Source organism: Pongo pygmaeus, chromosome 1 (genome assembly GCF_028885625.2).
Source record: "Pongo pygmaeus isolate AG05252 chromosome 1, NHGRI_mPonPyg2-v2.0_pri, whole genome shotgun sequence".
Lineage (NCBI taxonomy): Eukaryota > Metazoa > Chordata > Mammalia > Primates > Hominidae > Pongo > Pongo pygmaeus.
Window position 1 is genome coordinate 66124815 of NC_072373.2, and position 20824 is coordinate 66145638.

Below are 20824 nucleotides of genomic sequence, written 5' to 3' on the forward strand. Positions count from 1 at the left end.
GGGATGTGAGGAGCCCCTCTGCCCGGCCGCCCTATCTGGGAAGTGAGGAGCGCCTCTGCCCGGCCGCCCATCATCTGGGATGTGAGGAGCGCCTCTGCCCGGCTGCCACCCCGTCTGGGAGGAAGTGAGGAGCGCCTCTGCCCGGCTGCCCCGTCTGGGAGATGAGGAGCACCTCTGCCCGGCCGCCCCGTCTGGGAGGAAGTGAGGAGCGCCTCTGCCCTGTTGCCCTATCTGGGAAGTGAGGAGCGCCTCTGCCTGGCCGCCACCCCATCTGGGAAGTGAGGAGCGCCTCTGCCCGGCTGCCACCCCATATGGGAAGTGAGGAGCGCCTCTGCCCAGCCGCCCCTTCTGGGAGGTGAGGAGCGCCTCTGCCCAGCTGCCCCGTCTGGGAGGTGAGGAGTGCCTCTGCCCGGCCGCCCCGTCTGGGAGGTGAGGAGCGCCTCTGCCTGGCCGCCACCCCGTCTGGGAGGAAGTGAGGAGCACCTCTGCCCAGCTGCCCCATCTGGGAAGTGAGGAGCGCCTCTGCCCGGCTGCCACCCCCTATGGGAAGTGAGGAGCGCCTCTGCCCGGCCGCCCACTCTGGGAAGTGAGGAGCGCCTCTGCCCGGCCGCCCACTCTGGGAAGTGAGGAGCGCCTCTGCCCGGCCGCCCACTCTGGGAGGTGAGGAGTGCCTCTGCCCGGCCGCCCCGTCTGGGAGGTGAGGAGCGCCTCTGCCTGGCCGCCACCCCGTCTGGGAGGAAGTGAGGAGCACCTCTGCCCGGCCGCCCACTCTGGGAGGTGAGGAGCGCCTCTGCCTGGCCACTCCGTCTGGGAAGGGAGGAGCGCCTCTGCCCGGCCACCCCGTCTGGGAGGTGAGGAGCGCCTCTGCCCGGCTGCTACCCCGTCTGGGAGGAAGTGAGGAGCACCTCTGCCCGGCTGCCCCATCTGGGAAGTGAGGAGCGCCTCTGCCCGGCCGCCACCCCATATGGGAAGTGAGGAGCGCCTCTGCCTGACCACTCCGTCTGGGAGGTGAGGAGCGCCTCTGCCCGGCCGCCCCGTCTGGGAGGTGAGGAGTGCCTCTGCCCGGCCGTCACCCCGTCTGGGAGGAAGTGAGGAGCACCTCTGCCCGGCTGCCCCGTCTGGGAGATGAGGAGCACCTCTGCCCGGCCGCCCCGTCTGGGAGATGAGGAGCACCTCTGCCCGGCCGCCCCGTCTGGGAGGTGAGGAGTGCCTCTGCCCGGCTGCCACCCCGTCTGGGAGGAAGTGAGGAGCACCTCTGCCCGGCCGCCCCCTCTGGGAAGTGAGGAGCGCCTCTGCCTGGCTGCCCCATCTGGGAAGGGAGGAGCACCTCTGCCCGGCCGCCACACCGTCTGGGAAGTGAGGAGCGCCTCTGCCTGGCTGCCCCATCTGGGAAGGGAAGAGCACCTCTGCCCGGCCGCCACACCGTCTGGGAAGTGAGGAGCGCCTCTGCCTGGCTGCCCCATCTGGGAAGGGAGGAGCACCTCTGCCCGGCCGCCACACCGTCTGGGAAGTGAGGAGCGCCTCTGCCTGGTCGCCCCGTCTAGGAGGTGAGGAGCGCCTCTGCCCGGCCGCCCAGTCTGGGAAGTGAGGAGCGCCTCTGCCCGGCCGCCCTGTCTGGGAGGTGAGGAGCGCCTCTGCCCAGCTGCCACCCCATCTGGGAGGAAGTGAGGAGCGTCTCTGCCCGGCCGCCCCGTCTGGGAAGTGAGGAGCGCCTCTGCCCGGCCGCCCCCTCTGGGAAGTGAGGAGCGCCTCTGCTCGGCCGCCCCCTCTGGGAAGTGAGGAGCGCCTCTGCTCGGCCGCCCCGTCGGGGAAGTGAGGAGCGCCTCTGCCCGGCCGCCCCGTCTGGGAGGTGAGGAGCGCCTCTGCCCGGCCGCCCCGTCTGGGAGGTGAGGAGCGCCTCTGCCCGGCTGCCACCCGGTCTGGGAGGAACTGAGGAGCGCCTCTGCCCGGGCGGCCCCGTCTGGGAAGCGAGGAGTGCCTCTGCCCGGGCGGCCCCGTCGGGGAAGTGAGGAGCGCCTCTGCCCGGCCGCCCCGTCTGGGAGGAGAGGAGCGCCTCTGCCCGGGCGGCCCCGTCTGGGAAGCGAGGGGCGCCTCTGCCCAGCCGCCCTGTCTGGGAGGTGAGGAGCGCCTCTGCCCGGCTGCCCTGTCTGGGAGGTGTACCCAACAGCTCCGAAGAGACAGCGACCATCGGGAGCGGGCCATGAGGACGATGGCGGTTTTGTTGAAGAGAAGGGGAGGAAGTGTGGGGAAAGGAAGGAAAGATCAGATTGTTGCTGTGTCTGTGTGGAAAGGGGTGGGCATAGGAGACTCCATTTTGTTCTGACTAGGAGAAATTCTTCTGCCTTGGGATGCTGTTGATCTATGGCCTTTCCCCCAGCCCCCTGCTCTCTGAAACATGTGCTGTGTCAACTCAGGGTTAAATGGATTAAGGGTGGTGCAAGATGTGCTTTGTTAAACAGATGCTTGAAGGCAGCATGCTCTTTAAGAGTCATCACCACTCCCTAATCTCAAGTACTCAGGGGCACAAACACTGCAGAAGGCCGCAGGGTCCTCTGCCTAGGAAAACCAGAGACCTTTGTTCATGTGTTTATCTCCTGACCTTCTCTCCACTATTATCCTATGACCCTGCCATATCCCCCTCTCCGAGAAACACCCAAGAATGATCAATAAATACTTCAGAAATTAAAAAAAAATAATAAAATAAAATAAAATAAAATGATATTAGCAACAATGCATTTAATTACACACACGCACACACACATATATATAAGCATGTAAGTAAAATAAATCACAGCAATGATACAAAAGATGGGAGAGTAGAAATATTTTGTTATTATATAGTACTTGTACTACCTGAAGCCGTATAGTGTTATTTGAAAGTGTACTTAGATTAGTTATAAATGAATATTGCAAACTCTAAGACAATCACTGAAAAATGTTTAAAAAGAAGTAGAACTGATGTGCTAAGAAAGGACAGAAAAATACAATCATACAGATTGCTCAATAAAAAAATATAAAAGGTAGAAAAAGTGTGGAAGACAAAAATAGAAACAAAGAACAAGAGCAACAAATAAAAAACAGTATTAAATAAGATAGATATTAATTCAAGTACCAATAATTTCTTTAAACATCAATGATCTGGCTGGGCGTAATGGCTCACACCTGTAATCCCAGCACTTTGGGAGGCCAAGGCAGGCAGATCACCTGAGGCTGGGAGTTCGAGACATGCCTGACCACCATGGAGAAACCCCGTCTCTACTAAAAATACAAAAAATTAGCCAGGCATGGTGGCACATGCCTGTAATCCCAGCTACTCAGGAGGCTGAGGCTAGAGAATCGCTTGAACCCAGGAGGCAGAGGTTGCAGTGAGCCGAAATCGTGCCATCGCACTCCAGCCTAGGCAACAAGAGTGAAACTCCGTCTCAAAAAAAAAATCAATAAAAAATAAATCAATGCTCTAAATACATCAATGAAAAGACAGATTGTCAGAATGATCTAAAAGATCATTCTTTTATATGTTGTCTAAAAGAAACCCACTTTAAATATAAAGGCACATACAGATTGAAAGAGATAAAGAAAGATATACCATGCTAATACTAATCGAAAGAAAGCGGAAGAGTAGCTACATTAATTTCAGAGCAAAGATAGTTGTCAAGAATAAAGAGAAGCATTACCAAATGGTTAAGGGATCAATACTCCAAGAAAACATACCAATGCTTAATGTGTGTGTGCCTAACAACAGAGTATCAAAATATGTGAAGCAAAAACAGATAGAACTTCAAGGAAAAAGATTAATCCAGTATTAAAATTGAAAACATTAACACTCCTCAATCAGAATGGGCAGATACAGCCTGCAGAAAATCAGCAAGGAAATAGCTGAACTCAATAGCACCATCAATCAACTAGATATAATTGACATTTATAAATTACTTCATTCAACACCAGTAGAATATACATTCTTCTCAAGCTCACAGGAAACACTTACCAAATTGGCCATATTCTGGACTCTAAAACATACCTTCACAGATGTAAATGAATAGAAATCATAGTGTCTGCTTTCAGACCACAATGGAGTTACAACTAGAAATCAAAAACAGAAAGATGGCTGGAAAATTCCTGCCAGGCGTGGTGGCTCACACCTGTAATCCCAGCACTTCGTAAGGCTGAAATCAGGCGGATGGCCTGCATTCAGGAGTCCGAGACCAGCCTGGGAAACATGGTGAAACCCCATCTCAATTTTTTAAAAAAGAAAAAAGAAAGATAGCTGGAAAATTCCAAAATACTTGGAAATTAAACAACAAATTTCTAAATAACACATGGGTCAAAGAATAAATTGCAAGAGAAATTTAAGACTATTTTGAACTCAATGAAGACACAATGTTTCAAAACTTGGGAGATGCAGCAAAAGCAATAATTAGATGGAAATATATATAAAATGCATACATTAGAAAAAATGAAAGACCTAGGCCCAGGCGTGGTGGCTCACGTCTGTAATCCCAGCACTTTGGGAGGCCAAGGCGGGCAGATCACCTGAGGTCAGGAGTTCGAGACCAGCCTGACCAACATGGAGAAACCCTGTCTCTACTAAAAATACAAAATTAGCCAGGTGTGGTGGTGCATGCCTGTAATCCCAGCTACTCTGGAGGCTGAGGCAGGAGAATCACTTGAACCCAGGAGGCAGAGGTTGCAGTGAGCTGAGATCGCGCCATTGCACTCCAGCCTGGGCAAAAAGAGCGAAACTCCATCTCAAAAAAAAAAAAAGAAAAGAAAAAAAGAAGACCTTAAGTCAATCATCTAAGCTTTCACTCTAGGAAACTAGCAAAAGTACAGCAAATTAAATTCAAAGTAAGCAGAAAAAAATGAAACAATAAAAACCAGTGCAGAAATCAATAAAATTAAAAATAGAAAACCAATGGAGAAAATCATTAAACCGAAAGCTGATAGGTTTTTTTTAGAGATCAGTAAAATCAATAAGCCTCAAGCCAGGTTAACTAAGAAAAAACAGAAGGACATGAATTACTAATATCAGAAATGAAAGAGGGGACATCATCACTACAGATCTCACAGATATTAAAAGGATAATCAAGGAGCATGATGAACAATCTATGCTCACCTATTTGACAACCTAGATGAAATGGACGAACTCCTTGAAAGACACAACCTTCCAAAGCTTACATAAGACAAATAGGCAGTCTTAATGGGCCTATATCTATCAAAGAAATTCAATCAACAATTAACAACATTCCAAAACATACAGCACCAGGCACAGATAGGTTCACTGAATTCTACCAAAAATTTAAGGAAAATATTACACAATTATCTATAATGTCTTTCAGAAGATAGAAGCAAGTGAAAGACTTACTAACTCATTTTATGACACCAGCATTACTCTAATACCAAAACCAGACAAAGACATTACAAGAAAAGAAAACTACAGACCAATATCTCTCATGAACATAGATGTAAAAATTCTCAACGAAAGTATTTGCAAATTGAATTCAAGAATATATAAAAAGAATTACACATCACAACCAAGTGGGATTTGTCCCAGCTATGCAAAGCTGATTCAACATTTGAAAATCAATTAATGTAATCCATCACATTAACAGGCTAAAGAAGAAAAATCATATGATTTTTCCACATATCAATGAATGTGGAAAAGGCATTTGACAAAATCTAACACCCATTAATGATTTTAAAAACAAAAACTCTCTGCAAACTAGGAATAGACAGGAATTTTCTCACTTTGATTTTTAAAAAATCTACAACTAACATCATACTTAATGGTAAAAAACAATAAAGCTTTCCCACTAAGATCAGGAACAAGGCAAGGATGTCCCCTCCTACCACTGCTTTTCAACATTATACTGGAAATCCTAGCTAACACAGTAAGATTGGGAAAAAAAGTATACAGGTTGGAAAGGAGGAAATAAAACTGTCTTTGTTTGCAGATGACATGATCATGTATGTAGAAAATCCAAAAAGAATTGACCAAAAAACTCCTGGAACTATAATAACCAATTACAGCAAGGTTACAGGATACAAAGTTAACATTTTTTTCTTGTCCTTAACTTTATCACTGTCTCACTTTTGAAATACAATTTTTCCCATTTATCTTAAGACTAGTTCATAAATTTGAAATTATTTTCTTTTGCTCAAAAAGTAGGATGCGATAGCAAGATTATGGCGTTTAAAAAAAAAAGTATGCCCTCTGGAGTTAGAGTTAGAGTGCTCTGGGTTCAAATCCCAGCTCTGCCAGTTACTAGCTGTATAATCTTGAGCAAACAACTCTGAGCCCAAGTTCCTTTATTTGTCAAATAAAAATAATAATAATTCTAAACTAGTAGAGATATGATGCATGTAAAATTGTTGCCACAGAGTATGTATTCAGTAAATGACATGATCCTATATGAAGAACACTGTAAAGAACACAGAACGAATTAAGTTGCAGGATACAAAAATCAACACACAAAACACAGTTGCATCTCTTTACACCAATAATAATCTATCTGAAAAGGAAATCAAGAAAAATTCCCATTTATAAAAAGAATAAAATACTTAGGAATAAATGTAAGCAATGAGTTGAAAGATCTAATCTCACACCAGTTAGAATGGCGATCATTAAAAAGTCAGGAAACAACAGGTGCTGGAGAGGATGTGGAGAAATTGGAACACTTTTACACTGTTGGTGGGACTGTAAACTAGTTCAACCATTGTGGAAGTCAGTGTGGTGATTCTTCAGGGATCTGGAACTAGAAATACCATTTGACCCAGCCATCCCATTACTGGGTATATACCCAAAGGACTATAAATCATGCTGCTATAAAGACACATGCACACGTATGTTTATAGTGGCACTATTCACAATAGCAAAGACTTGGAACCTAAATGTCCAACAACGATAGACTAGATTAAGAAAATGTGGCACATATACACCATGGAATACTATGCAGCCATAAAAAATGATGAGTCCATGTCCTTTGTAGGGACATGGATGAAACTGGAAATCATCATTCTCAGCAAACTATCGCAAGGACAAAAAACCAAACACCGCATGTTCTCACTCATAGGTGGGAATTGAACAGTGAGAACACATGGACACAGGAAGGGGAACATCACACACCGGGGACTGTTGTGGGGTGGGGGGAGGGGGGAGGGATAGTATTAGGAGATATACCTAATGCTAAATGACGAGTTAATTGGTGCAGCACACCAACATGGCACATGTATACATATGTAACAAGCCTGCACGTTGTGCACATGTACCCTAAAACTTAAAGTATAATAATAATAAAATTAAAAAAAAGAAAGATCTATACACTGAAAACTGTAAAACATTGATTAAAAAAACTGAACAAGACATATAAATGGAAAGATGTCTCATATTAATGGATTGGAAGAATTAATATTGTTAAAATGTCCATATGACCTAAAGTGCTATACAGATTTAACAGAATCCCCTATCAAAATTCCAAGGACATTTTTCACAGAAATAAAAAAAATTCTAAAATTCATGTGGAACCACAAAAGACCCCAATAAGCAAAGCAATCTTTTTTTTTTTTTTTTTTGAGTCGATTTTGTGAACTTAGTTAAGAGTCTGCCTTAGTTCACTAATTTCGTTTTGTGGGGAAAGAATGTAAAGCAAACATTGGGTAGTTTGGCTAGAGTATAATAATTAGATTTTCTGGTTTTCAAAAACCTTAAAAAGAAAGTTTGATGTGCTATTTTCACAATTAGTTTAACTAATTACCAAAAAATAGGTTTATGTTCTATATGTCTTTTTTGTTCTTCTTTCTATAATATCATTTTTATTAACTTTTACAAAAGTATTAGTGTATGATGTGTTAAAACATTAGACGAATTAAATTTAACAGAGTTTAATTGAGCAAGGAACGACTGGCAAATCAGGCAGCTCCCCAAACCAGAATAGGTTCAGAGCATCTCCAGCGCTGCTGCATGGTCAGAGAGGATTTGTGGACAAAAAAGGAAAGCAACATAAGGAAAATGGAAGTGAGGTACAGAAACAGCTGGATTTGTTACAGCTTGGCATTTCCCTGATTTGAACACGGTTTAAACAGTTGGCTGCCTTTGGCCAAAACTTGGTGATTGGTACAAGAGTAGGTTACAGTCTATTTACATTCCGGTTAGGTTACAGTTCCCTGAGTACGAAGAAACCTTTAGGATGAACTTAAAATATGTAAGGAGGCAGCTTTAGGCTAAACTTAATTTAACAATTCCCCACCTTTTGGTCAACCTCTCAATTTTGACACTGACCAAAACTTTAGGCATTGAGGTCACTCTGTTACCATCATAAATGTACTTATTTGGTCTCAGATCTCACAGAGAAAGAGCAGAACAGTTGGTTTTTAAGGTGGGAACATGGATTTCGGGTTACTTTTTTGTAAGAGTTAGAGAACTAAGGGGACCTCCTTGTGCTGGAATCTCCTGTTTTCATGAGAAAAAAAAAAAAAAGAAAAGAAAAGAAAAAAAACCTGGTCTGCTTTGGGATCTATCTGCTCCCTTAAAATTTTAGTTTATGTCACATTTAGCATGAGTGACTCCATTTTGGTTTGGTCTGGTCGGCTGGGGCCTAGTGTACAAGCTCAGCCCAAAACAATGGCCTCCCATCACTATGTTTAACATATGGTTTGGAAATGTCAATTGGTCCTTTCCCACAGAGAGTTGGAAGCCTTCTTTAGAGCATCTAAACAGTCTCTAGAAGTAAAGATGGTGCCTTTACCCTACACTTTTCCTCAGTTTAAGTTTTAGGAGTCATTTTTAATTCTAAACATTTGCTGCTGTTTCCCCTAGGATAATGAGGAAAATCAACATGGAGGAACTCTAAGAGAAAATCTGTGGTGTTAGCAAATTAAGGGTGGCCCTACAGAAAGCTCTCTGCTGTTAAGACTGTGCTGCCACCTTGTGGCCATCTTGTTTATGACCCCGAGCTCGAAAATCCACCCTCTGCTTTTTTGTCTCCTTTTGGTCTCAACTCCAGTGCTTTTCTTATCTCAACTTTCCCATCTAACTCCTTAGTGAGCTTCATGAAATCTACTTAATCTTCTGATCTTTACTTGAAGCTTGCTTTCTCAATTCACTTCCTTTTATCACGTAGTTTGTTACTGCTACATGAATTTGAGCATTATTGTTCAGTGTCAACCAAACTGCTATTAAAGTGATGAATTATATAATTACTTGGGTACAGTAGGTTCAAATAAAACTTTAACATTTTAGCAATAACTTACAAATATTTCACTTCCTGCCACCCAAACAGAAAGTTGCCTTATAAGCAGTAAGTAGCAATACACAAGCCATCTTGGATATACCCCAAACTGGGTTGCCAGAACATAGATTAATAATTTTTAGAGTGCCAAACTGAGTAAATGTCTCTTAAAAATTTAGATCATTGCAGGAGAGTTTGTTCTTTGTAAATCTTCTTCATTATAATCTCATAATATCTTTATATAAATAATATACATCATAACTCATCTGAATGAAGATGAAACATGGCAGATTAGCAAAGGAAGACAGAAAAGAGAAGAAAGGAGTCTGTTGGGGAAGCTAGACATTTCTTCCAAGCATCTGCTTTCCAATACATGTCAATTTCGCTGTGAACAGGAACCATGGTAAAGGCCTTTCATTTCCTCATGATGAAGTTTAGTCTTAAAAGTCATTCTGTTCAACCTAAATGGAATGTTGCCAACTTAACATTCCTTGGAGTCTTCCTACATCTAACAGACAACTACCTTTAAAGAATAATGACTAATTGGGGTTGCCTATCCCTAAAATCACCCTAAAATGCAATTGGTAAATGTGCTAGTGGACAAAGGTTCATTTTTCCTGTTTCTTTAGGCTTAACCTTCCATAGGTGTATCATTTGCTGAGCATCCAATCCACCATGGAAGGTGCACAGTGCACATGGGATGCTGGTGCAGATTTAGGGACTATATTTTTTGTCTTTTCCTCCCCTCACTGGAACCTATCATACAGCTAATACTTTCTTACAGAACTGAGCAGGCCCTCAGAACTTGATTCTTCAGCTAGCAGGAGAAAAACCCCAACACGTTCTCTTCAACAGTCAGCTATTATCCTTTTACCCAGCTTTTTATAAGTAATATTTTTAAAGTAATGTTTGCAATAGATTGTCATTTATTAGGATTAAATAAAAGATGAGCTATGAGGATTGACTTTCAGTTCCATATTTACAAGTTCATTCAGTTAGAAGATGCAAGCAATGAGAACAAAGGGATGACTCATGGCAAACGGTGGGGAAGGGACAGGATGCAGCAGTGGCCATGTGCCAGAGCAAGCACCAAGGAAGATGGAACTGAAAATAACCAGCTGAGGAGTTCATGAATACACCTGAGGCCCTTAGGAGACAAAAACATCTCGTCTAGTAGGAGCACTCTGGATGAGAAAGGATGTGTGCTGTGGTGCAGACTGGAAGTCTGACAGTGGAAACAGGCGTGGCGAAGTTTCGAGAAGACAGAAGGTGCCCTCTGGGTGCTCAGTATCCCTGAGTTATTTTTAGAGTATGTCTGCTTACAGCCAGTAGTTATTACTGGAATGTACACAATAGCGATCCCCACTCACTCCTTCAGGTGGCCTGGGAAAGAGGAATGAGGGAATAATCCAGAGTGATTCACAGTGAATTGTGACTATCAATGTGTCTTGTGTCTAGGAGATGATGTGGGGGTCAAGGGAGACTAAGGAAAAGAATGGAGAAGGACAAGTGGCTCTTCCGTTAGCCACAGAGAAGGGGCTACAACTGATCCTGGAACAAATCTTGTCTTAAACTGGAGGGAACCACATACATACCAATAGCAAGACTCTCCCAGGCAATTTCTAAGAGGAGGAAAACGGCTAACACATAGCCTAGGTTTAGACAGAATCAAAAACACCCCCTTCAGGGACTGTGGGCCTCTTGGAGGAAGTCAACTCTCTGCTCCCTCTCACAGAGGGCAAGCCTCCCAAGGAGAAGCCCTGGCACCTGCGCAGGCAACAGAACCGCCAGGCCTGGCACCTACTCTAGACCAGGAGAAAGGTACTGAGGAGCAGGCCCTCAGAACTTGATTCTTCAGCTAGCGGGAGAAAAACCCCAACATGTTCTCTTCAACAGTCAGCTATTATCCTTTTACCCAGACTGGAATATGCAGTCCTGTATATTTTCATCTTTGGAACAGGTGGCTTGATATGCAAATAAAGTAATAAGTGTCAAAGCTGTATCCTAGCAGTAGCTACTTTGCAAACGTTACCATGGCAGCCATTCAACAGTGTTCTTAGAGGTAGCCACACCTCAGCAAGGGCTTTCTAACTTGGAACAGCAAAGTTCAAATGAACGAATAGACACAAACTGTGAAAGAGTCCTGAACCCATTACAAGGCGAATCTTTACAGCACAATTGCCCTCTGAAGCTACTTGAAACAGGGCATGGGACTTAAAGGAGAAAAAAAAGGAAATGGACCATCTCTTCTAACACCTGGAATGTGATCCAAGCCTGGAGACAAATTGATGGTAATTATAACTGCTAACATTTGTTTTTAGCTGCTAACAGATTGTGCACAGATTGTGAAGGGCAAACTCCATTCTCCAATTACTCCAGTGCAAACTGAGCTTTAACAGTACTCACTAAATCCTAGTTGAGTGAAATGACAGCAGATTGTCCTTATGGTGTGGTTCATTTATGTTAAACTATGGAAAGCTGTCCTCCCACGGTCCCAGTCCAGGGGCCACTCACAGCCAGATGCAGAGAGCCCTCCAGCACGCTGGGCTCTACACATCTCTGTTCTTACTGCCAGCAAATCTGCTCTTCAGAGTATAACCTGTATTTCCCAAGCACAGACAAAGCAAAAGGAAAAGGGCTAGGCAGAAGGTAGGGACACCAGCTGCTGGGGAAACAAGTCTTAAGCAACCTGGCTTGTGAGCCAATCAAGGTTGCTAAGGTAGGTCCTGGGCCTAAACAGGGTACATTTCCACCTGGTTGGGGAGAATAAAATGACAGATACCAAAAGTTAACAAGATAATCTGTGGTTGATAACAAATTGATACAATAAACCATGAATTCTCTCAGAGTTCAAAGAGGGCAACAGTTCTTTCCTGCTTCCTCTTCAGATGAGGGTGATCAAAGAACAAGCCCAGAAAGACTGAAAAAGTGAAAACTTCACCAATAGGAAACTATAGTTGGTTGACACTGAAAAGCTGTCAGCAAAAATGAGACTACAGAGCTCCCTCCACTATGTGTCAAAGCCATAGTCCTCTCCATCTCCTTAAAGACAGTAATGATGTATCATTTCTGGCTAAAACAGTCACAGAAGATGGGGGTGCAAAGGAAGGAGTGCTTAGAAAAGCAATAGGGAGTTTCCATTTTGCTACCTTTATCTAAAAACACACAAAGACTTTTGTTTCCCAAAAGGGTAATTATGGGACCATTATATATAGTTAACTCTACATACACATCACCTTAAGAAATAGTAATAAAGACAGAAAAGTGCCTCTTGGTTCTGTTTCCATAACATTTAGCCAAATCAATCTGTAAATTGTCTATGGGTGAGTTGAAATTGTAATCTGAGCAGAAACCTGGATGTCTGGTGTACCACCCAGGAGTCGACCACATCAAGGACACAATATTAAAAAGCATGAGAGTTTGGGCTTGGTTTTGGCAAGTTCTGATGGGGAGATCCATCCAGCCTGATGAAGGCTAAGCGAGGAGGAGGTCCAGAGAGGAAACAATGCTCGGGAGCAAGCAGGAAATGGCATCAGGTTCCAAGAGATCGTCCACTGCCAAGGGTTAAATCCAGCTCCCTAGAAGGAAAGCTATGACAAGGTCTAGGAAGCCTCAGGGCAGGAATTCAGTTACATCAGGAAAATATAGTACGAAGGAAAAAACAAAGCTAATGTCCAATGGTATGGATTAAGATGACACAGCAGAGGCTAGGAGAAATCTAGAATCTGGTGGGTTATGTGGTGCCAGAGTTACTGCAGGATATTAGCCACTAAGATAATGGTGACATGAATAAAGCCACATTCCACCTACAGCTGGATTGAGGCTTTTAACATATTTTCTGCCCAGGACAGGATTAGCATAGGAACTCTACAGGTTTCAGGCTAGAGATCAAGCTGTATCAAATACAGCAATGAATGAGCTGATCTGCGCTGAGGAAGACAGAAGGTGAACATAGCACTTCCATATGAGAGGCCATAATTTATTTATTACAACAAGTATTCATACTTGTGATACGATAAGTGAGATTTTGAAAAGTGAAAAATACATTCTGTTGCAATGGTCAGTTTACCTCATTTAAATTTTCTGCCTTATCAGTTTTGTTATCTGACAAAGTTAAATGTAAAAAATGAAACCATAAATACTAGAAGAAAATATGGGGAATACTTAATTATGCTTTGATGAGGAAGGCATTTCTAAATACAATAAGAAAAAAAATCATAGGAGTAGAGACTGGACCACATAAAAATGTAAAATTTGGTGCAATTAAAATAACATTGGCATAATTAAAAGGCTGTATAAACCAGGTAAAATATTAGCAACAAATGTGGCAGATTTAATATTCTTAATGCATAAAGATGTCTTGCAAACCAATAAGGAAAACCTCACGCAAAAAATAGGTAAAAAATCAAATATATTTCACAGAAGAATAAATACCACAGACCAATAAGCATGTCAAAAAGTGTTCGACTTCACTAGAAATAATAAAGGCACACATTATAGCAACAAAAAAATACCAATGCTCACTTCTCAAATTGGGATAATCAACATTGTAAGAGAATGTGATAAGATTGGTACACCTCCCTAGGAAGCGATTTGACAATGTTTGACCTAATACTATGATTTCTAGTAATCTATTCTAAAAAAAAAAAAAAGAATCTCTGATTCTTTATAATAAATATTATATAATATATGCAATAGATAATTTCTCACAGAAATATTCATCAAAGTGTTATAATAATTAAAAGAGGCAAGAAACTGAATGTTACAGTTACATAATAAAAAACTAATTAGCCATGAATATTGTGTTTTTTGTTTTTTGTTTTGAGATGCAGTCTCACTCTGTCACCCAGGCTGGAGTGCAGTGGTGGGATGTTGGCTCACTGCAAGCTCCGCCTCCCGGGTTCACGCCATTCTCCTGCCTCAGCCTCCCGAGTAGCTGGGACTACAGGCGCATGCCACCATGCCTGGCTAATTTTTTACATTTTTAGTAGAGACGGGGTTTCACCATGTTAGCCAGGATTGTCTCCATCTCCTGACCTCATGATCCGCCCACCTTGGCCTCCCAAAGTGCTGGGATTACAGGCGTGAGCCACCACGCCCGGCCGAATATTTTTTTTAAAGAATTTTTAATAATATGGGAAAATGCTCATGGCACAATATTAAGTGAAAAAGCAGGGTATAAAACATGACTTTATTTATATTATACGTAACATACACATATAGAAAAAAGACTGGAGGGAATAGACATGTTAATAGTGATGGAAGGCTGGACATGGTGGCTCACACCTGTAATCCCAGCACTTTGGGAGGCCAAGGTAGGAGGATCACTTGAGCCCAGGAGTTCGAGACCAGTGTGGGCAACATAGCGAGACTGTATCCCTCCTAAAAAATAAAAAAATTATCTGGGCATGGTGGTACATACCTGTGGTCTCAGCTACTTGGGAGGCTGAGGCAGGAGGATCACTTGAGCCCAGAAGGTTGGGGCCGCAGTGAGCCATGATCATCTCACTGCACTGCAATCTGAGCAACAGAGCAAGACTGTCTCAAAAACAAACAAAATAGGTAGCTCCTAGGGCATTATAGGAACAACGATAACTGAAGGAATATTTTTTAAAGGAAAAAATCATTACTTAAAGATCTCAGCTTTTTGAGTTTAACATCCCAGAAACTACTGATTTGAAATATTCTAAAGAACCATATTTGCTTTCTGTAACAGTAATTTTTCAAAAGTCTTCTAACAAGACCCACTCACTGGAAAGAAAACTCTTACATGTCAACGAATGAGTGTCCACAACCCAAAGAATACTCAAGTGGCACTTTCCCAGGAAGTCTCTACCATTAAGCAAAAGAGATCCCATGATCCTAGTCTCAAAAAAAAACCAAAAAACCTCCAAATTATTGCCAGTGATTTTAAGAAAGTTGATGTTAAATGCAAGCACACTCAATAGTTCTGCACAATACATTAGATGTTAACATATTCTGAGAAGAAAGATCATGAACAAAATGCAAAACATTTTTTTGTACTTTTATAATTAGGAATAATCTAGATAACCCTAGGATTTGTACTTTTACTACTAAGAGTTAATATTTACTGAGTCCTTACTATGTGACAAGCACATTAGTGAAGCATTTTATATTCATTCTGTTATTCAATGCTCAAGACAGTCTTATGAGGTAAGTACTATTAATATCTTCATTTTACAGACAAGGAATCTGTGGCTTCCAAATGTTAAATAACTTGTCAAAGGCCACCAAGCTGATAATTGGCCAAGCCCAAATTTAAAACCAGACAGTCTGTTTCTAGAACTTGCATTGTTAACTCATTTGCTTTACTGACTTGGAATCTATGAAACAGGTAAAGTTGAAGAATGCGTTTCTCTTCTGTTTCCTCCCCATGCTCTAGGAGTCTCAATAAAGAATAATGAATCCTGAGCTTTTAAATCTATGCATATATCACTATCTTTATTATGCTACTTCCTTTAAAGAAAGTATGGTTTAATAAATTAATGCACTGTCTTCAGTTTTTCCTACACTGGTTTTATATGTAACTTCTCTTCCTTGTTTAGGTTTGCAGCTAGAAGACAGTAAATCTAGCAATGGAGCCCATATATGAGGAATACCTAGCAAATCATGGAACAATAGTAAAACCATATTACTGGCTAAGCTTCTCTCTAGATTGCTCTAATTGTCCTTACCATATTCGAACAGGTGAAGAAGCAAGAGTTTCCCTCACAGAATTTTGTCAGATTTTTGGATTCCCTTATGGGACAGCATTTCCTCAAACAAAACACCTCACATTTTATGAAGTAAAAACTTCTTCTGGTAGCCTGGTGCAAAAGGGCCATGCTAGCAGTTGCACTGGGAATGATATCCATCCAGAATCAATGCTCTTTGAAATGAATGGTTATCTTGACTCAGCCATACACAATAATGACAGCATCAGGCATATCATTCTGTATTCCAGCAACTCCCCTTGTAATGAAGCTAACCACTGCTGCATCAGCAAAATGTACAATTTCCTGATTACATATCCAGGCGTCACTCTTAGTATTTATTTTTCTCAGCTCTATCATACTGAGACGGACTTTCCTGCCTCAGCATGGAACCGCGAAGCTCTCCGGAGCCTGGCCAGCTTATGGCCACGGGTTGTTTTGAGTCCAATAAGTGGTGGGATCTGGCATTCTGTTCTCCACAGCTTTATTAGTGGTGTCTCAGGATCACATATTTTTCAGCCCATTTTAACTGGGAGAGCACTGGCTGACAGGCACAACGCATATGAAATCAATGCCATAACAGGCGTAAAACCTTACTTCACTGATGTTCTTCTCCAGACAAAAAGGAATCCAAACACAAAAGCTCAGGAGGCTTTAGAGAGCTACCCCCTAAACAATGTCTTTCCTGGACAGTCTTTTCAAATGACGAGTGGACAACTGCAAGCCAACCTACCTCCAGACCTCAGGGCTCCTGTTGTTTTTGTGCTAGTACCTCTCAGGGGCTTACCACCAATGCATATGGGCCAAAACCCAAATAAACCCAGGAATATCGTAAGGCACTTAAATATGCCTCAAATGTCATTCCAGGAAACCGAGGACCTTGGAAGGCTTCCCACTGGAAGGTCAGTGGAGATAGTGGAAATCACAGAACGGTCTGCAAGTAGCAAAGAGGCAGATGAAAAGAAGAAGAAGAAGAAAGGGAAGAAATAAAACCTACATTCCTACAGCATGAAACCAATTACCAAGGGACTTATTAGATAGGCAATAAAAATCTGGAAACTTTCTCTCTTAGGGCTGAGCCAAGATGGAGATAAACTGATGGACTAAAAGCAAACCTTGAATTATTTACCATATCAACTATTATAAATTTACACTATTTTAAACATAATCCAAAATGTTTCCATAAGCAACTTGATCTCTCTCCTTTATTTTGAAAGTGGCAGTATCAAAATGGAACCATTAGCAACTTGCTAATATTTTGGTGCAGAAAAGGAATCTCATTATTCTATTTTACTCACATCATCTTTCCACTACAAATCCCATGGACAAAATAGCTACCTAAATTTATTTCAGTAAAAAAATTTACTGTAAAATTGAAAAACAGCCTGAAGCTACTGACATTAAGTGCTGTTTGCAAGAGTAAACCAGTGATTTTCTATTAATTGTTAACCATGGACAGAAGATTTTAGGCAGCTCATTTTTTTCTAAAGTGATTCAAAATAGTTTTGTGTGGGAAAAAGCTCTTCTGCTGATTACATATAGCTATAAAGATTAAAACCTAGCCACCTGCTCAGTTTGATCTTCCCCAGCTCAGACCTCTCCCTTCTGAGCAGATGATAGAGGCAAGATGATACATGAGAACCTCCAATGGCTCCTGTCATCACATACCATATAAAATCCAAGTTCCTCTTACTAGCTTTCAAGGATCCTCCTTTAACTTCCTGTTGCCTTGTCTCATCAGCAAGATCATAAGTACCTACAGGTCAAGCACTGTCTCTCCCTTCTCTTATCTTTTCCCTTAGGATCTAGCACATTATCTAGCAAAATGTGAGTAGCAAGGCTGAAATGACATCTCAATAACTTCACCAGTGACTGTGACTCAGCATCCCTTCTCCATCCCAGCTGAAAGCCTGCTTCACCATCCTGCAAGAGATGTTTTTTCTTTTTGTTAGCATCCATTCCCCCTTCTAATGCAGCTCCCAATGCATAATGTGTGTTTTACTTCCCTCTTTCTGACTCCATCCTCATCACCAGTGAATATTTGTACCTTCTCTTAAAATCTTCAAAACACACTTCTAGGAAGTGCTCCTTGATTAATCCTCTAAGCACTTAAATGAAAGCACTTTGCTTATGCTTATTTCACATTTGCTGCCACTTGCCTCTTTGAAATATGTAAAGATACATTATAAGAAAAATGTACATTTTCTTGTAACTTGCTATTAATTTTTCTCTTTATATATATATACAAAGTAATCCTAAGCTAATAAAAGAGTTTGCCATGACATTAAAACATTTAATACTCCATAAAGGAGGAGGAGAAAGAAAAACATATTTTAGGAATAGCAATTAGTATTGTGGTTAAAATAAACATGAATAAAAATTTTAAAATAAAGTTCTATTGTTAGCATACAAATTTTAATGGAATTACTGGAATATAGTTTTATTGTGGGTATATAGTGAGTATTATTTAAAGAAGTACTGTTGAGGTTTATTTTTATTTCATGAAATCCTATGTCCATAGTTTGGGATACTGAGTTAAAAAGATCCCAACATGACAAATCCAGCATCTCTGATCATTATAATAATAGATCCAATTTGTTGCCAGAAAATGGCAGACTACAACATGAACCAGGCTACAGAGAATCCAATTAGAAACATGGTCTGAAATAGATGATGAACTGAACCTGGATATCAGTGGTATATAGCAAAAGGAGAAGTTGTCAGAACTATAGGAAAGAAAAGTGCCTTTGGCAGATAAACTTTTGTACTGGTTCGATAAGACTAGGGCTATGAAGAAGATTACTGACAGGTAGTTAAGTCCAGGCCAATACAGCCAACCTTAGACAAAAGACTGTTAGAAGAGCATAAAGATACACTGCCCAAGGCAAGTAATGTTTCCTCATCTGTAAAACAAGAAATGTGGGCTAGTTCATCTTTAAGGTTCCTTTCAGCTCCGTCTGCTGCTATAAGAAGGCATATAGCAAAGCAATAGTTCCACAAAGTGAGATCCTGCAGTGCAGTGATTAGCTTCCTTGCTCACTACACAGTGATTCTTGGTCATGTCAGCCTGGCCGGGGATCGAGAGAGAGAAATTGGGTTGCTCCACACCTCTTCAGCCAACTGGCAATGGTGATATGGAAGAATATCTCTGCCACCACACATATAGAAATAATGGAAATAAAGAAAATAGAAGTAAATTAAGATAGCTAGTAATATGATGATCTGGACAAGGCATTAGGATATATGCCAAGAAAACAATGAGACTGAAGAGAGGGACACATTATCTTGGTGAATCTACCAAGGTCCAGGGTTTGGGGGTCTTAGCTTTGTATGCTCAACTACCTTCTTAGTAAGTACAGGAAGAATGGATTTTCTCATCGGAAGCAGGTTTGGTTAACAAAGCTCTTGAGATTGACATGTAAAGACAAAAAACTAATGTACTGATTTCTAGTAAGACTTATAACTGGATATGCAAGCATATATTCAAGTCATCCAGGTTACATAGCCTCTCCATGTAGATCAGCTACATGGCAAGCCAAATTATCATAAGGTTGCCTTATGGATTAGAGGAGTCCATTATGTGACTCAAATGTTTAGTGCTATCAGATTCTGCTTTAGTAGTGGTGACTGACATCTGCTTAGAATGAAGTGGTGGATGGGATATGCACAAGGGCATCTCATTCCTGGACAATGTTTGGGAGGGTCTAGGCAACAAGAGACAACACAAACCTCTATGACCAACTCCTGTCATAGCATCGATTTTCTATGTGACTAGAAATCCATTTTCTATGTGACTAGAAATCCATTTTCTATGTTTCATCAAGCTACAATCCAATTTATATAATACTAAATAGATTAGAATTCATCAAGCTATAATCTAATCCTGCTGATCTGACAGCAAATCCTATTTCTTTAAACTGCCATTACATCTTTTTTATTCATAATATAAGCAATCCAAAAAGTTTAACTCACAGAATGGAATCTTACTCCTCTTACTGGTTTTTAAGGAAAGCCACATAAATAAATTTAAAAATTAAAAAAAGAAAAGAAAAGAAATTGTAAAAGGAAAGCCACATCATAACCTATACTAATTTAAAATGGTATTATTCGGCCAGGTGTGGTGGCTACCGCCTGTAATCTCGGTACTTTGGTAGGCTGAGGCAGGAGGACTGCTTCAGCCCAGGAGGTAGAGGCTGCAGCGAGCTACGATCACACCACTACACTCCAGCCTGGGCAACATAGCAAGACCCTGTTTCTAAAAAATAATATTATCATTATTACTAACATTGAGTGAGAGCTATATGTCAAGTATTTTTCTAAGTACTTACATGTATTAATTCATTTAATCCTCCCAATAATCCTATGAGGTAGATATTATTATAATACCTACTTTACAAATAAGGAAATTGTGGCACAGATAATTTAAGTAACTACCCAAGTAGTAAATTAAGGCTGAGCTGAGCGTTAAACCCAAGAAGTCGAGCTCCAGAATCCATGTTCTTAATCATTATGCCTTAATGCTTCTCTAAATAATAACAATGTAGATTCACTACAAAGTCTGAAAGAATCCATATTTATTTAGGACCTGTCCTGTAGCTTTTCTGTCATTCTGCTCAAACCACAGTACCAATGGGCATCCTCTAAACTATGGAAGCCAGGTAGGCAGGGTGGGCTAGGGTGGAAACCTTTAGTAGGTTCTAGATCCCAGAACTTTGCCCACCCCCCCAACTCCCCTGTTGCCCAGGACCTCATGCCAAACATAAATCCCAAGATTATCTTATCTTAGGTGTCCCTGACTTTCAGAAATGTACTAAATCTGGGACCCAAGGCAATGGAACATTGTTTTATTGCATTGTTTAGTTAAAATTAAGTGCAAATGGTTCCTCA

General features: G+C 41.7%; 2 protein-coding genes across 5 annotated transcripts in view; one reads left to right on the top strand and one right to left on the bottom strand.

The window, feature by feature from the left end:
- The window catches only part of RGL1 (ral guanine nucleotide dissociation stimulator like 1), a 305456-nt gene that overhangs the window by 276875 nt on the left and 7757 nt on the right, over positions 1–20824 (bottom strand). The window lies entirely within an intron of this gene.
- On the top strand, positions 7576–19959 carry APOBEC4 (apolipoprotein B mRNA editing enzyme catalytic polypeptide like 4). The gene is made up of 2 exons (XM_054443360.2): positions 7576–11515; positions 15791–19959. The coding sequence occupies exon 2, from the start codon at positions 15821–15823 to the stop codon at positions 16925–16927; it is 1107 nt and encodes a 368-aa protein (XP_054299335.1). The 5' UTR covers positions 7576–11515; positions 15791–15820; the 3' UTR covers positions 16928–19959.

Coding starts and splice junctions, on each gene's coding strand:
- APOBEC4 (XM_054443360.2), top strand. CDS start 15,821: ATGGAGCCCATATATGAGGAATACCTAGCAAATCATGGAACAATAGTA.